The 19,110-nt window shown below is 34.0% G+C and overlaps 1 protein-coding gene across 1 annotated transcript; it reads left to right on the top strand.

The window, feature by feature from the left end:
- The first annotated feature begins 7,976 nt into the window (after positions 1–7,976).
- LOC142620556 (NADH dehydrogenase [ubiquinone] 1 beta subcomplex subunit 3-B-like) lies at positions 7,977–10,743 on the top strand. Its single transcript, XM_075793918.1, has 2 exons — positions 7,977–8,309; positions 10,554–10,743. The coding sequence occupies exon 1, from the start codon at positions 8,087–8,089 to the stop codon at positions 8,306–8,308; it is 222 nt and encodes a 73-aa protein (XP_075650033.1). The 5' UTR covers positions 7,977–8,086; the 3' UTR covers position 8,309; positions 10,554–10,743.
- The last annotated feature ends 8,367 nt before the right edge of the window (positions 10,744–19,110 follow it).

The following is a 19,110-nucleotide window of genomic DNA, read 5'->3' as shown; positions in this document are numbered from 1 at the left end:
AGACTGGTGCACCTCATAAAACCTTCAGATTTGAACAGAATAGAACAATCCTAGAATAGATTTCGTACTTCTAATTTATTTTTCATTGCAGTGCTATTAGACATCAGTAAAGCTAAACGGTATTAAAGCTCTAAATGAAATTTGAACCAAAGGATTATGTACTATTGCTAAAACATAATCAAGCCTAGTGATATCCTTGTTTTTAGGTTTTTGCTTCAAGGTCTGTTTGGATAGAACTTATTGCTGAAAATTGAAAATGAAAACACTGTAGTAAAATAATTTTTAAATGTGTAAATAGTACTATGGGACCCATTTTTAATAAAAAAATGCTGAAAAGTGAAGTTTATGGGTCCCGTGAACAGTGCACGGGACCCACTTATACATAGAAAAGGGGCTGAAAAGTCTAATTTTGTGGCTACTGTTCATGTACTGTACATGAACAGTAGCCTTTGTCCCTTAAAAGCTGCGCAAAAAAAAAAAAAAAAAAAAAAAAAAAAAAAAAACTGAAACGTGAACTGGAAACGTAGACACAGAGATGCTAGATCCAAACGCCACCTCAGTGCCTCTCAACTTAGTCAATAAATTGGAAATTTGATATACAACAAAGGTTGCCCTTAGAATTGTACAACATTGAAATACAAAATTAAGCCCAAGTAGTCAGGCCAACTAAGAAGACTCTCCAGGGCTCATACTCAATATTCTCTCTGCAAGCAATAAAGCGTCTGGGGTTGTGACCTGCAAAACAATCTCGGCAAAATGATTTACAGTCCAAATTGATGAGATTGCCCTTCTCTCTTACATAGAATAAACTTTCAAATATATTAAGAACTAACTAAAGCTCAAAATGAGGTCAGTCACCTTTCAAGAATTTTTTTTACTCCAAATTTTTTTTTTTACTCATTCTTTGAACTGAATAATTATAATAATTATGTGTGTGCAATTTATAATTGTTGTTTCACTACATATTTATAGCCTTCTCAAGGTAAGATTAATTTTTCACCCTAATAGAAAGTAAGATTATTATTTTTTAAATCATGAAACCAAAAATAAATGCAAAAGAGTAACAGGACCGTGAAAATCAAATAATTTGTGTTTAGTTCACATATTTAATACTATGAAATAAAAGTATGCCCAACTCTCTCACATATTTGTGTTGTGTTCACATATTTAATATTCTGGTGGGTGTGCTAAAAGACATGAAAAAGTGAGAAATGTGTGATGTAAGCTTAGGCAATTAATGAGAGACTAATGAGATAATAATAAAATAAGTTAATGTAATAAAATAATAAACTCTTGTCACTTAGGATTTGTTGTAAAAATGTTGTGAACAGTTCAAATTTGAACCTAACACTAAGATTACTTTTTTGCCCCAACAATAACAACCAGTAACATCCTGCCACTTAGGATTTGTTGTAAAAATGTTGTGGACATATCATTTCTCAATGAGATAATAATAAAATAAGTTAATGTAAATTTTTGGGTAACAGTAAAAAAAACTTAATGAAAGAGGTAAAAATGCTAAATGCAAAATTAGAGCGTTACTTGGCAAGATCTCACGCATTCCCACATTAGATCTCTGCTTATATATATTGATGATTATTCCTTTATAATTCCAAATCACTAATCAACATGAGTCTCAAAGAAATTTGTGATAGGACTTTATCATACATACAAAATAAGTATAGATTTGCTTATCTTTATTTTTTTAAAAAAAGGATATTGCTATTGTATTCATCCTTATAAGAATTTAAGGATATTACAATGGAAAACTTTTGTGTTCCTACAATAAATGCTTTAGAGAGAAAATTGTTAGTCCCTTCATCCCATTGGGACCCCCCTATTTATACAAAGAAAAAATGGTCCAATATTCCCAAGTGTGACTTAGTTACATGGAATTTTTTTGCAAATGTGCCTAGATTTCTTTTAAAAATTTAATTATAATTTTAAACTCTAATTTGGTGATTTTTGTATTATTTCTGTGGTTTGGTTTTGATTCAGTAAAGACATATTAGTTAAAAGAAACGAAGGTAGAGTTTAATTTAGGTGGAAGTTTCCTCTTGCCAAAACTCCAACTTATTTAATTTAGGTGGAAGTTTCTTTGATTATTACATGTATACAAAATTCCAGGTTCATTAAATTAGAATAGGCCCCTTACTAACCTAACCAATTGAAATTGCATGAAATTTCTTCCCATCCATAATGTATATATAGTAATGTAGTACCTCTTTAATTTGTTGGCCTTCTCTATATTCGTGGATTGATCTTTCTTTGGCTTTTGGCTAGAAAATACTTGGCCAAATTTCTCTCTCATTTCTAGGCTGTGGAATTCTAGTCTAACTTGCTATATTCATGTCAAATTTGATTTAACTTGCTCAAATTCTACTAAAATTGTTGGTTGCATTCTGACCCAAGAAAGTTGTTTCTGTATTCCTCTCTTCTTCTTGTTCTCTAGAGTTAGCTTTTGATTCACTATTGAAGTCACAAATTTAACTGCTTTATTGATCCAGTTTTGACTTTACAATGACAGCCCTCATTGAGATTTTTATCAAACATAAGTTTTATTCTTACTTCTAAACTAAATAAATATAAGATGAGATGGTCTTTTTGACAAAATTGAGAGTTTTTTTTTTTTTTTTTACATTATTTGCAAAGTCTAATCAATGTGCTACTGATTTTGTTGTTGTTGCAGTACTGATGCTTTTAGCGCTCATTTCCCTTCTATTAACTTTTCGGTCTTTCAAGGTTTCACAAGTCCCATATGCATACCAACTCATCTTTCATCTACCATGCTTCCATGCAAGATGGGGGCTGTTTCCTCCAATGGTACTGAACATTACTCTAATCCTCCTCCTCCTCCACCACCACCACTCTCCACCTCCACCTCCAACTCCACCTTCAACTCCACCTCCACCTCCACCACCACCACCGCCACCAACATCTCCATCTCCATCGACCTCGACCTCGACCTCCACCACCCTCCTCCTCCTCCACCTCCACCTCCACCGACCCGTATAAAAAAAAAAACAAGAAGAAGAAGATGAAAGATGACGCCAAGAACAAGGATTAAAATAAAGGACCCAAGAGAAGAGGATGGAAAAAGCCTAACTTTGGGTGTTTCAAGAAGGATTTGAGAAGAGAAGAGGATGTTAACAAGAGAAGAGATAAAAGTGAGATTTGAAAGCTCTGGGTACTAGATATTTATAATTTAAATTCTCCCCTCTCTTAGGTATAAAGATCCTGTAAAGTTTGAATTTCGCACATATGATTTAATTGTGTTGACTTCCTCCTTGAATGAATTCAATTGTGTTGATTTTCTCCTTTACTTTCCCCCTTAAAGTTTCAATTATATATTTTAAAATATTTATTAAATTTTTTTTGCCTTAAAGAATAGGTCTTTTAGTATTTTTATTGTATGTCCTACCTATATAATCTCTTAATTTATAGACTAAATACAACCTGAAAACTTATATTACAAATTAATTTGTTTTTAGTGTTGCAAGATGTCAAAATAATGATTTTTTATTATAATTACTTACAGCAATATAGAAGAGAGATTTGAACGTTAGACGTCTTCGTAAAAAATGCCAGAAAGTACCAACAAAACTCTTAACAATGGATTTTTTTTTTCTTCAAGAGAATGGAAAAGTACAGTCTAAGCTTTATAGTAATACAATAACAAATGGGTAATTGTATTTTTTTCACCTCGAACAACCCCCAAAGACTTTGTAACACTTAAATCCACGTCATTTGTTTTGGTATTAAGTCTAATGGAATGTAACATTAATATTTTTGGTCATAGCCTAGGGAGAATGGTAACATGCATTCATGTTCTATAATTAGTACACATGCAAGTTCACTATTTCTATTTTAATTCTAAACAGAAATGTGCCACAGTTGTGGTTGTTGTTGCAGGTGGTAATGTCAAAGGTATTTTTGATCCACTAATCTTTGTCTTTCACAGTTCACTTAGCAAAGGGTTTTGCTTTTGTCTTATTTTCTAAAAGCCGAAACATAATATTTATTGTTGCAACACTTCTATTGAGCCACATCAACCTAGTATATGGGTCCCTTTTGGTTCACTTCAGTCCATGTCTATTCGATCCACTTTGGTGATGCTTTGAGATGAGATATTTATGTATAAAGAGAAGTTGTTTTATTAACAATTATGTTACATTCTTAAAGTAATGTAAGTTCTTGAGAAAATTATGTATTTATTATATTATTAAATTCTTATATTTTTTTTCCCTAATATAAGTAATAGTTTTATTTGTATTTGCTTCCTCTTTAAGTCATTCAAAAGGGATAGAAAATGAACTACTTGTAAGAAGTACTAAAACAATTTCTAACCACATTACATTGTCTTATATAATAATTAAATGTAAAATGCATTATGTTTCTTTGAAGACAAAAAAAATCTTTACAAAATTTAAAACACTTTCAATTAACTAATATAGATAATTTAATTTATTGTATCAACTATACTTTTTTAAAAAATAATCACATCATTTTTTAAGAAGAGTTTAGGATTAATACTTATAAATCTCATGACATTTACTATTTTCATTTTTCACTCAACAAAAAAGCAAATTGTCAATTTTTTTTTTGGCTCATTTTATGAGTCTGTGACTAGTTTATTTTTTTATTTTATTTTTTTACAAGATAGAAATTTTACTTTAACCTAATCTAAGTGTACATGTGTTTAAAGGTCCCTCCTAGAGACTTGAACCCCAGCCCTTGCCCCCCATCACCCATAAACACTTATATTTGTGGAGTGACCATTGTGCCAAGGGTGCACAATGGTGTCTGTGACTAGTTTTAATGAGACTGGTGCACCTCATAAAACCTTTAGTATTGAGCATAATAGAACAGTCCAAGAATAGATTTCTTACTTCTAATTTATTATTCATTGTAGTGCTATTAGACATCAATAAAGCTAAACGGTATTAAAGCTTTAAAGGAAATTTGAACCAAAGGATTATGTACTATTCCAAAAACATAATCAAGCCAAGTGATATCCTTGTTTTTAGGTTTTTGCTTTAGTGCCTCTCAACTCAGTCAATAAATTGGAAAATTGATATACAACAAAGGTTGCCCTAAGAATTGTACAACAATGAAATACAAAATTAAGCCCTAGTAGTCAGGCCAACTAAGAAGACTCTCCAGGGCTCATACTCAATATTCTCTTTGCAAGCAATAAATCGTCTGGGGTTGTGCCCTGCAAAACAATCTCGGCAAAATGATTCACAGTCCAAATAGATGAGATTGCCCTTCTCTCTTACATAGAATAAACTTTCAAATTTTTTAAGAACTAACTAAAGCTCAAAATGAGGTCAGTCACCTTTCGAGAATTTTATGATAAATCAATTTTGTAGATAAATATCATAATAGAAAGTTTCAGTACCTTGATGTTGGTATAAGATCCTTCAGTAATGTATACAGGATGCTTGAGGTTCTCTACAATCGATACGTCATCGGTGACTTCAAGTCCTTCTCTGTGAAATTCTTAGAATTTGATTACTTAGAATTTGAAGAGAAAATTATTACAATTAATGATCCCCTTGCCAAAGGTTGTTCTTGAAAAAGAAATGTTCAACATGAAGAAGCGTTCATTGCATAGGTACAAACACAGTATTGAAAGGATAATATGAAGTCATATTTACTGGAAATGTAGGCACTTTGTAGTTAAAGCAATGGTTTCTTACTAGCTAACATGTGTTTGAAGATTTTAAAGTACCCAAAAAAAATACAAATACTAAGAAACTATTACTGTAACTATTAACTGGGAAGTGCACTTAAAATTTGGTAACATTTCCCACTGAATAGATGTGCAGATCAGGAAGACATGCAGTTTCAAAAGATCCATCTGGTATGAATTTTTACTAAATAAAATTTGAAAATTATGTTCAAATGCAGAGTTGCACCAAAGTTTTGAAAAGCATCACAATGTCTTGTATTACACTAACAAACAGGTATGATTAAATTTTATGACCAGATAGTATACAACATACTTATGAAATGTGAACTATAAAATACATTTCAAGTATGAGGAAAAAAATAATGATAACAAAATTAATTCTGAAGTACCTATTTACAAGCTCAAAACCTTTTTTAAGTAACTCAGGTTTAATCACCTGTAAAAAAAGAGTAATTATGCAGCAATGTTATTATTTACCTAAATAAGCTGATTTAGAACTAAACAAACTATCAAAATATAGATATATGCTTTCGACATTAAACATGTGGGGTTTGCATTTCCCAAAGTGTTTTCCTGTCTAGAGTTCTTACTACAAAAGATTCATTGTTGGCCTGCACAAAGATCAGCAAATAACTTTGAATCTTCACAAGGTCAATTGGTGGAGAAAACCTATTCCTAATCAAGTTGATAATATGCATAAATGTAGGGAACCATGTCAATAAAAGATATTAAAACTCACAGAAACATAATGTGAACTTCTATGTGTTAAATGAAGAACAAAAACATAATGGTTGGTACGAAGAGTTTGTTCTATACACCAAATTTTTTATATAATGCAAGAAACAATTCAGGGAATGACGCCAAAATAGACTAAACTAAAGTACTCTTCTATGCACTATCTTTTACTATCAATAAAAAAAAGGTAAATTGAAATGGTGCACCCACAATAAATGTAAAAGGCCAAAAGGTTGCACCAATTTCATCATCACAAGCAACCAATGGGACATAAGTACGTCACAGCAGGGGAGGTATAACCTTGGTAAAACTAGATATAAACAGGAACATAGCGAGAATAATGGCTATGAGATTCCTAGAGTACCATCTAGGAAAAGGAAGAGATCCAAACTCATGTGTGAGTATGGCAAAGATATGGATATTGACACTATAGGAGACAAGGCAAGAAACTAAATTTAGAAATATGTAATCCATGAGAAATTAAATTACAAATATAACAAATTAAGAACAAGATTAAGAAAGTACGCTAAAGAATTAAGACATTATCTTTTTTGATAAGTAAGTTTGTCCCCAAAGTGCAGGGGTGAGGGAGATTCAAGCTAATGACCTTGGCTCTACTGACATTAGGGCTACATTAAGACAATATCTTTTTAAATTGTATTACAAGATATGGAAAACAGAAATTCCACAACAAAATAGAGAAGAAAATGACAATAGCAGAGTGCTACAACTTGAAGAAAACACCATATAGGAAGAATTCATTCTGGGAAAAACAAAAATACATGAAACTCATTCAAAATCAGCTATACATTTATCTGAATCATAAATACAATTCAACAGAACTTCGTGGGCTACTGGGGACGACCTTACCATGCTCAAAGGCCGAATTTTGGGTGATCATCCATTCTTACCAAAAAGTATCCTCATCCTTCCTATTTATGCTTACCAAGGCATGCCATCTCCATACTATTTAAAAACGTTTTAGTACTTGTTTAAGCATTGGAGTATCCTTGATCAACAACCAGAGGTCAACATAAGTTGCACTAAGGGTTTGTCTCTTCTTGACACAAATGAACATAGCTTCTTGAAATGGATCAATCTTGTTCAATTGAGCTAGAAAATCTGTATACAATGTATCAAGGGGACCATTTGAGTAACAAAGAAATTCCCAAGAGCCTATTTCCAAAATTAAATAAATCTCCAAGTATGTTAGAGACAAATGAAATTAAAGTTGAAGTTCAAATGATAACTTAATAGTAATAACATTATTTTATGGTATCTCATGTATTTAATTCGAACTATATATCCCTTTCTCTATTGTCTTTTTATCGCTAAAAAAGGTTAAGGCTAGATAAATAAAAGGATGTGAAAAAAATAAATAAAATTTTAAGAACCATGTGAAAAACATATCACAACTTAATGGTATAATTCGCAAATTGTGCAAAGAAATAAATAAAATAAAAAGAATTCATTGGGTTGGTTCGGCCCAATCAAGTAAGCACAGCCCAAAACCAAACCAACAAAACCAAATGCTAGCTTGTAGCTAGTATATGGATATCATCATCATCCGCTAACAATTCTCATTCCCATTCTCAAAGAAAGAAGAAGAAGAAGAAGAACAAACAGTGTAGAGACTAGAGAGAGAGAGAGAGAGGAATGGCGAAGAAGCCACTGGGACCCACGGGAGAGTTCTTCAAGAGGAGGGACGAGTGGAGGAAGCACCCGATGCTGACGAATCAGTTCCGGCACGCCACTCCTGGCCTCGGCATCGCCCTCGTTGCCTTCGGCGTCTACCTCGTCGGCGAGCAGGTCTACAAAAGGATCCTCGCTCCCTCTCCTTCTCACCACCATCAATCTACTTCCGCTGCTTCTCACTGAGGTCAGTCCCCATCCCACTCATTCCCATATCTCTCATCTCTGATATATATATATATATATATATATATATATATATATATATATATATATATATATATATATTTCTTCGATCCTCTACTTTATGTTGATTTTTACACCAGCCCATTTGAGCTTATGCTTTTTGGTGAAATGGGTTTCCTGTATTGTGATTGGTTTTTGGCAAATTGGGTCTCAAACCCCTGAAATTGTTTAGGTGTTTGTTCTGTTAAAAATTGGTTTTTGTGAAATGGGTCTGCCTCCATCTTGTACTTTATGCTGATATTGACGTCGAATCATTTGAGCTTATGCATTTTGGTGAAATGGGTTTCTTGTATAATGACCGGTTTTGGAAAAATGGGTCCGAAATCTCTGAAATTGTTGGGTTTTGTTCTGTTATAGATTGGTTTATGCGAAATGGGTCTGCTTCGATTTTGTGCTTTGTGCCGATAATGACGTTGACCCATTTGAGCTTATGCTATTTGTGAAATGGGTCTCCTTTGATATCGTCCTAATATTGAATCTCCACATCACTTTGTTGAAATGGTGATTTTACAAGCTAACCATCGATTGATTCAATATTTTGTTTAATGTAAGGTAATCGATTGATAATTTTTGAGAGGTATCTATTTTTTTTTCCCATGTAATGGAGAGATGATGCTGTTACTCATTTGTGTAAGAAGGTCTGAGATAGTGCCTTGTACTCTTTTCTGCTAAATGAATGTGGGGTTGAGTTTTTACCATTGGGATAGATGTCAGCAATTCGTTGCTAGTTGATAGTTCTGTAGCAGCATTAGGGAGCCTCAAGTTATCATCCATTAACTTACATTACATACTTAAGCTCAAAGTTTTAATTGGTATTGCAACATGATTGAAGCACTTGTGAGGCTGGACATGATTCTAATTTCAAGAATGTCATTGACCTCAATGTGCTCATGTTTTTAATTTCAATTGATATTGTAGTTGCAGAAGAGCACCTGTAACTAAGAGTTAATCATAACAGTAATTGACAGGGCACTGGGCGACTGAAGTCACTTGACTAAAGAATTATAGAATGTCTAGCTTGCTGTGGTTTTGTGTAACTATAGTAATGTTAATAGATGATTTAGCATTAAAGATTATAATCAGCACATCATACGGTGATTTGGCTACTAATAAATGAAATGTCATGATATATCATCAACATTGTTATCATAAAGATTTTTTTGTTGTTTTTGTTTGGTGTGTCTATCTTTCCTTATTATCATCTTCATTATGTAGTTGAAATAGTATTCTCCTGGCATGGTTTTTCCCAATGTAAATGAACTTTTACCTTGTAGTTGAGTCTTGCTTTGTTTATTTATTGATTGGTGAGTATTCTCCTTGCATCTAGCGGGTTCAGCACCTCACCTTCCTCTCATTTTTATAGGAGAAGGAAGTGCCATTTCAGTTAGAACTCATTTGCTGGTTGAGATTCACTTTTCTACGTCTTTTATGCTAATAAGCTCTGGCTGAAATGGCAGCTCTTTCCCCACATAAGAAAGGGTGGAGTGCAAGTTTGTGGATTCAAAACCCACTACCAATGCATAAAACAGAAATAAAAATCTTGTACATGTTTTCTGTTGGCAGTGCCTTCTATGCATGAATTGAATTATAGTATTCCTAGAATCAAAGAGAGCCCCGTTGTAATATGATGGTATAGATGATGAAAATTAACCATAGAGTTTGACAGAGTGAATGTCATTTTTCTGGTTGTGACTTGTGTTTTGCAAGAATCCAGTTTGTCAGATGCCCTTGCAAGCAGCACTGCAAGAGCATCTCAAAAAAAAAGAAAAAAAAAAGAAAAAGAAAAGAGGGGGTGGGGTCTCATTTGACAGAGTGAATGTCATTTTACACTCACTTGGTACACACCATACGCGCGCACACCACTTTTGCACATAAATCGTGAGTTGAAGTCATGATTTCCAAGTTAGAAATCATGATTTCAAGTTATTTATGTATTTTTAAAAAAATCATGACTTCAAGTCATGATTTTAGTTCAAAAAGCTGTGTAACAGGCTTGTGTGTAAGAAACATTTCCCTTTTAGTTAATTCCTTAACCACATGCTATAACATGGCCAAGTTATTTGCTACCTGAAAAAGCTGGTTGCAAACAAGAGATAACCAAACTGCTCTTACTTTTGTTTTGGTGTTTTAAAAATAATTTATGTTCTTTGTAAATTGATTATTTGACAAATAGCTGATCTTGCAGATGGGCTCTTGGTGAAAGGAAGCCTGGGCGTTCTTGTATTTCAGCATTCCCCTTTCTGGTTTGGTGTTCAATAAAAAGTATCTTAATTGTCATGGGACTTGAAGCATGTAATTTTTATTTTGTTTCATAACTTGGAACGTGAAACTTCTAGCAGCATGTTGAATCTACCAAAGTTTTATTGTTTTGATAATCTCTACTAAAGTTATATTGAACGCACGCCTCTAGAGAGTTGAATCTGCCGCAGCAGAAGCATATTTTTGGGTTTAATTACTTCTGTGCTTGCGTCACGATGAACTTTGAAGTGATAGAAATTATGTGAAAAACATGTTACCCGTTTACACTTTCCCCTGGCTCCCAACTATAAAATCCACTGATGTTAAGCGAGTGATTCACACTTCATTGTCGTCCGCTTTGTTGACAAGACCGAGTGGTATGTTCTGGATTCCCTTTCTATTTTATTATACTTAAATTGACTAAAATAAACATCCCAAAATACCACTGGTTAAGGGTTGTTAAACAACTCATTTTTAATTTTTAAATAACATTATATATTTTTTTATCTACATATTCCAAAAAACTAAAAACAATATTACTCAAATCTTTCTGCTAAACGGGAAAATCTCTAATTTAACTCTGTCCATTACTTTAAACTTTGTTTATCAAGAATCCAGAAGATCACTCTCATTCTATCCAAAGAACTCGATTTCAGTGATCAAAGCCCAAATTCAAAAACTCAAGAACCAACATCCATCCTGCACAGTGACAGGCTTCAGCCTCGTGTACTAGCCCCGAACTTCATAACCCCAAAAACGAAAAGAACTCTCGGAGAAGGGCAAGGGTGATAAAATTTTCTTTCTCACTTGCTGAAATGTTGAACTGGTCAAACTTAGAAGCTTGAACATATTCTTTTATAGTAGAAGGATGAGAAGGACTTAAAAACTTTTTTATGGATTTTTTGAAGGTATTTTGAGGTTTATCAAACACAGTGTAAGAATTTACAATAGGGAAATCAGTAATAGAAATTTTACTATCTTCAGGTACATGGGAGATTTCATACAAGTGGTCTAACCTATTTGCAGTGGATTTACGAAGAGAAAGGTCACAAGTAGTTGTAATGGTATTTGCAACTGCTGAAGATGAACTAGCCATGATAGTTTCTAAAGTGAAGAACTGTTTTCCTAAGATTTAACAGGACTAAAACGCCATTTCTAGGCTCACACGTCCACAAGATGACTCAGGAAAAATAGGTTCTTTGAAACTTTGAGAACAACTCCTTAGTGTTTTACTTGATTATCAAATCCAATATTCTGATGTAATAAATACAAAGGATCCACGTATTGTGGCAACTGTAAGTCACAGAGCATACTAATCAGGACAATAATCAAAGTATACTGATCAAAGGAGGGTGAAACTGGTTATTAGGCTCTGATACCAACTATACGAGAGAGTAGAGGGACATAAAATGGGAGTGTAAGAAGATCATGGAAACTTATTAATGGCATATTTATATGTAAAAGCAAATTTTGTTTGTCATGGGACTTGAAGCATGTAATTTTTATTTTGTTTCATAGCTTGGAACGTGGAACTTCTAGCAGCATGTTGAATCTACCAAAGTTTTATTTTTTTGATAAGCTCTACCAAAGTTTTATTGAACACACGCCACTAGAGGGTTGAATCTGCCATAATAGAAGCATATAAAGACATAGTTTTGGGGTTAATTGCTTCTTCTTCTTTCTTTTTTTTCTTTTTTGGCTGAATAAGTACTTTATTGCTCAACCCAAAGGAGGGGAGAAACAAAAGAACTGGGCCAAATTTCATCTCTATCCAAGACTCGCAAGATTGAAGAAAGCAGAATTGAGATGGAAACAGGCTCAGTCTAGTTTACAAAAGCTGCCCAACAGGCCAAAAGATGGGCAAAGACATTGCCCTCTCTACCAACAAAAGAAAATTTTACATTTTTAAAGTACTTTACATCATACAAAATATCATCACATAAAGATTTAAAACTCCAATAGGGCTCCACACCAGCACTATGAATAGGCTCAACAACATTCCAAGCATCGCCCTCTAGAATAATGTTCTCATGGCCTTCACTAGTAGCAAACCTAATGGCACTCCATGCTGCTCTAGTTTCCCCCACCACAGGACTGTTGGGAACAAACTAGTCAGACCAAGCTTTCAAGGGATTACCCATAGAATCTCTACTTACCACTGCTATTGTGGTCTTTTCCTCCCTAATTGCAGCATCAAAGTTCAGTTTAATCCAACAAGAAGGAGGCGGCGACCAAGACACATCTTTAATCGGCCTTATGGGCTGTTCATTCCAAGCTTGCTTGTGTTCTTGAAAAACTCTTAGGATCTGCCTAGCAAGCTCAGTTGGATTACTCTTAATCCTTTCCACTCTAGCTTTATTTCTAGCCCACCATAATTTTTCTCAAATTGATGCTCTTCACCTCTATTTTCCACACTTCTCTTTTATCCCTTCCTTGCTATTCCTAATCGTATTCTCCTATCATTCTATTTGGTGATTATAAGCTTCCAATATTGTTATTCTTTGCCTTAGTTTGTCCATTTTGGGGTTTGGGGTTTTCCAATCTGCCCTTGGCCTTGTCCTTTTTAAGGTTTGGGGGTTTCCCCTAAACCATCTTTTCCTTGTAGGAATGTCCCAATAAAATGAATCAGTGGAAGCATTAAGTGCGGAGGCCAATAAACTTACTTATTCAGGTATGTCTCTGAAATTAAAAGCTAATGAGAGGGTTGTAGAAGAGCTATTCAATACTGGGTTGGTGGGTAAGCTTCTAGCAGATAGGAGCATTAACAAGAATGTTGTTAAAGCCATCATTCTGAAAGTATGGAGAACATCTAAAGGGGTGCAAATAGTTGATTTAAGAGAGAACGTGTTTCTCTTCAAAATTGCTTGTGAAGGAGATCGCAAAAGAATTATGAAGTTGGGGCCTTAGAACATTGAGGGTTATCCTTTCATTCTAAAACTATGGAATCAAAATATGGCTGTTGAAGATATGGACTTTTCGAGCTTGCCAATGTGGATCCAGGTATATGATCTTCCAATTGAATACATGTCCAAAGAAAATGCTGAAGAGATTGAAGCTTTGGTGGGTAAGGTTTTAGAAGTAGATTTCACTGGAAATGGGGGAGTATGCATGAGTAAATTTTTAAGAATCAAAATAGAGCTTAAAGTTGAAGATCCTCTATGGAGTGGGTTCTTCTTGGACAGAAGTCCTCATGTTGATTTGTGGATACAGTCTAAATATGAGAGGGTTGCTGACTTTTGTTATAAGTGTGGTAGATTGGGGCATTTAAAGGCCAAATGTACGAGAATTAAATCTACAGCAACAAATTCTAATGGAAAAAAGCCTTATGGATTTGGGCCTTGGATGAAAGCAGAGGCTGTAGGGAAAAGAACGTCAAGATGGGTGGAATTCTTGGCAGACATAGCCAACTCAAATGATGGAAGCTCTAAGGGTCACCAAAATTCCATAGAGTCTGAAGATGATAGGCGAGTAGAACACGCGCTGGAGAAAGCAAGTAATGAGAATCAGCATGAATCCTCAAGTGATTTGGTGGAAGGCTCGAGGAATGTTCTGACAAAATTTAGAAAATTGGTAGCCAATGTCACCTCAAAGTAGCTTTGTCTAGGTAAACCTTTCCAACTCTCCTATTTAAGCAAACCAAATACTCTCTCCAGTTACGAAAACAAAAACGCTCTAAATGAATCCATTGACTATGCCATCCCTAACACCATAACCCTCATGGAAACTGAAATTTCTGATGTCACCAACCCACATGCCTTAAATATTAACCAAACAAATAACACATCCCAAGATTTTGATTACAATGAAATCCCAAAAATCCAAACCTTAAATATCGAAACATCTAGAAACATCCCACAGATATCAACCCCACTTGATCAACCGAATGGGCCCACAGTTGACTCAGAAGTTATGGATCCAACTCTTCTAATTGGGCTATCTAAAGCCCAAAGTAATATGCTTTCATGGACTGTGTTTTATAATGAAGGTGAACCAGATAGTTAAAAGCCTAATCATCAACAGGGCAGTAAAGAAAGTCAAGAGAATACACCCTACAAGCTGGGAGTTAAAAGGAAATTGGAAGCAGATGATGGACTACCTAGCAAAAGGGCTATTTAGCTTACAAAGGTGGGCTCGGGTTGGCTTAAAATAGCTTATCGTGACGTAGAAATAATATAAATTAAAGGTCTGTTTGGATACCACTTATTTTGTTAAAAATATTATAGCAAAATAATTTTTAAACTATGGATAGTGTCGTGGGACCTAGGATTTACTGCTTATTGCTGTATTTTTCAATATTTCACTAGTTTGTGAACAATATCATGAGACCTAGTTAAAAAAACGCAAAAAACAAAATCATTGCTAGGCAAGCGCACGCTTAGTAATTATTTGTATTTAGATTATTGCGTCCATGTTTTGCTGAAAACGCCTTTCAGCCTTTCTTTCTTTTTTTTGGACAGCGCCTCTTGCACTATTCATTGTCCATGAACGGTGCATTTAAGCTTATGAACAGTGCTAAGCAGGCGTTTCACGCCTTTCTTTTTTTTTTTTTTTTTAGCTGTAATTTTGACTTTTCTGCCCACCAGTGGGTCTCGTCCCGTGCACTATTCATGGGAAAATGCGGTGGGACTTAGGATTTACTGCTTATTGCTGTATTTTTCAGTATTTCACTGGTTTGTGAACAATATCATGAGACCTAGTAAAAAAACGCAAAAAGCAAAATCATTGCTAGGCAAGCGCACGCTTAGTAATTATTTGTATTTAGATTATTGCATCCACATTTTGCTGAAAACGCCTTTTAGCCTTTTTTTTTTTAATTTGGACAGTGCCTCTTGCACTGTTCATTGTCCATGAATGGTGCATTTAAGCTTATGTACAGGGCTAAGCAGGTGTTTCACGCCTTTCTTTCTTTTTTTTAGCCGTAATTTTTGATTTTTTTGCCCACCAGTGGGTCTCGTCCCGTGCACTATTCATGGGATAATGTTGTGGGACCCAGGATTTACTGCTTATTGTTATATTTTTTTAAGTATTTCACTGGTTTGTGAACAATATCATGGACCTAGTAAAAAAACACAAAAAGCAAAATCATTGCTAGGCAAGCGCACGCTTAGTAACTATTTGTATTTAGATTATTGCGTCCATGTTTTGCTAAAAACGCATTTCAATCTTCTTCTTTTTTTGGACAGCGCCTCTTGCACTATTCATTGTCCATGAACGGTGCATTTAAACTTATGAATAGTGCTAAGCAGGCGTTTCACGCCTTTTTTTTTTTTTTCTTTAACCGTGATTTTTGACTTTTCTGCCCACCAGTGGGTCTCGTCTTGTGCACTATTCATGGGATAGTGCCGTGGGACCCAGGATTTACTTCTTATTGTTGTATTTTTTCAGTATTTCACTGGTTTGTGAACAATATCATGGACCTAGTAAAAATACGCAAAAAGCAAAATCATTGCTAGGCAAACACACGCTTAGTAACTATTTGTATTTAGATTATTGCGTCCATGTTTTGCTGAAAACGCATTTCAATCTTTTTTTTTTTGGACAGCGCCTCTTGCACTATTCATTGTCCATGAACGGTGCATTTAAACTTATGAATAGTGCTAAGCAAGCATTTCACGCCTTTCTTTCTTTTTTTCTTTTTTTTCTTTAACTGTGATTTTTGACTTTTCTGCCCACCAGTGGGTCTCGTTCTGTACACTATTCACGGGACCTACAAACCTTACTTTTCAACAACTTTTTCATTAAAAATGGATCACACGATACTATTTACACATTTTCAAATTATTTTACTATAATATTTTTAATTTTCAGTTTTCAACTATATACAGTGTGAAAAACATGTAACCCATTTACACTTTCCCCTGGCTACCAACCATAAAAATCCACTGATGTTAACCGAGTGGTTCACACTTCATTGTCGTCCGCTTTGTTGACAAGACCTTGTGGTATATTATGGATTCCCTTTATATTTTATCATACATAAATTGACTAAATAAATAGCCCCACATCTTATCAAACATCCCAAAATACCCCTTGTTTACGAAATCTCTAATTTTAACTCTGTCCATTACTTTAAACTTCGTTCATCAAGAATCAAGAAGATCACTCTCATTTTATCCAAAGAACTCGATTTCAGTAATCAAAGCCCAAATTCAAAAACTCAAGAACCAACATCCTTCCTGCACAGGTGAACTTCATAACCCCAAAAACAAAAGAACACAACCCATCCCATTTTCCAAGCCAAGCCACACAACGAGATTTCTCAAAAGTAACACTCGCTAGCTACAAAAGCTTGAGAACCAGGAGTACCCACTTTGCTAAAGCTCAAAGCTTGGAGTGCCACAGAAGCCTTATCCTTAGTTGTCTCTTTGTCTGTTCTACTTCTATATATAGTTATTCTCATAAGCTACCACTTTTTCCATTTTCTTCCAGTGCTCTCCCCAAGGATGATGGAACAACAACTAGGGACTTGAATCCTTGACTAACATACTCAACTCAATTCCCATTGTATTAGGTATTGTTGCAAAAACTGCATCAAGTTTTTACAACAACTCCGTGGCAATTTCTGGTGAAATCACTGGGTTAATATGGACGTTTCCTAGACGGATACATGCGACTTCAGTGGCTCTTGCTTGGTTTTTGTATGTGATTTTGACTTGAGCATGATGAGAATAATGAATGTAATGAGAAAAGCCAATACAATGGTTTAATGAATAGAAATAATATTTTCTGGGTGGCATGGCCCCGAGAGCCCCAATTATTTTAGTAACACCATGGATGAGATAGATTGGAGCATCTATCTACTTTTTCTCATCACTCCAACCATCATAATTTATCATATTTTTATTTAATATAACCAAAGTTCAAATTGAAAAAAAAAAACAATAATCAAACACATGGCATGCCATGATTAGTGGAGTATAAAATTGAATACAAAAAGTGGGATTGGACTCATAAGATTTGTATTTGGCTTTAAAATTGAGGGACACAATATTGTCCATCCATTAGTATTTATTTATTTATTTATTTTGAGAAGACCATCCATTAGTAACTTGAAGAGATGTGATTTTATCTTGACAATTAATTACGAACACAAAAATTAACCCAGCTAGTCAACCATAAAAATAAAAATAAAAATGATAAAAGTCTAAAACAAGTGATATTTATCATAGGAGAAAGTTAACAGAAATGTTAAGGGCATTGACTGATAAGATTTTTAAAAACTTTTTTACGGAAAAATGAAAAAAATAACTATTTTTTTCTACAAATTTTTATATTTTCATAAAAGTAATTTCAAAACTTTCCTAAAATTGTTTATTAATAAATGCTCTAAAAGCACCTATTAACCAGGTCGTTAATCCTTTTTTTTTTTTTTTTTTATATAAGATAGAATTTCTACTCTAGCCTAATCTACGTGTATATGTGTAAAACTCCTTCTTGGAGACTTGAACCTCGGCTCTTGCCCCTCACACCTCACAAACATTTTATATTTGTGGAGTGACCACTGCATCAAAGGTACGCGGTGGTTGCCGTTAATCCTAGTATCACATGTTTAACCATAATCAAACACGTGATATTAATCCTAATTATAGCACATCATTGTACCCATGACTTTTTTAAAAAAATTTTGGGGTTGGTATCATGTGCTCTTCTTTCTTTTGTGAACAAATTATGTGCAATAATTAGATTATGGAATTAAATTCAAGTACATAATACCAAAAGTCTTGTAACTTATTGGTCTAACTTAGTTTACTATATAAGAAGAACTACTATTCAAATCTCACTCCCACACTTATAATAAAAAAAAATAAAACACATAGTTACATGGGTTGTGATGTCACTTGAAATCCTTGTCGGTTTTGGGCCAAATCTAAATCATTGTCCTTTAAAAGTATATAGATAATCAAATCCAAATCCACATGGCCTAAATCCTGCCTATAAACAAACCATAAAATGACTAATTAAATTGCATTTAAGTTTGAATTAAAAACAAAATTTACAATTAGGACTCATCATAATCATTTAAAAACTTAAAATTCATATATTAAACACTCAATGTAGGATTCCTTACGTACCAACAAAACATATACACGTACCAATCCAATCCAATAAAATTCACACAATTTGAGATATTTGGGATCCACTTATTTTGCTGATATTGAAAAATTTTTGCTGAAAGTACTGTAAATAAATATAAAAGTAAATTGAAATAGTATAATAAGATTTGTGAATAGTACTAAAAAGTATGGTGAGGCCCATAAATAATAACAAAAATAAGTTAAATAGTAAAATAAGTTGGTTTTTTAATGGTTAACCAAACTCACACATCATGAACAAGTTTTGGAACCTTGACTACGTTTTGCAAAATTTGGGTCTTAGGTCGTGTCAGTGCAACGGTTAACCAACACACGTTGTTGAAGAACCAATAAGATTGGTTGTAGTTTTTTTCTCCATTTGCCTTTCGCTATCGATTTTGTCATTTAGAATGACTTCCATGGTTCTACTTG

Source organism: Castanea sativa, chromosome 1, assembly GCF_040712315.1.
Source record: "Castanea sativa cultivar Marrone di Chiusa Pesio chromosome 1, ASM4071231v1".
NCBI classification, from domain to species: domain Eukaryota; kingdom Viridiplantae; phylum Streptophyta; class Magnoliopsida; order Fagales; family Fagaceae; genus Castanea; species Castanea sativa.
Note: the sequence above shows the minus strand (reverse complement) of the source record. Positions and strands in the feature narration are given on the sequence as shown.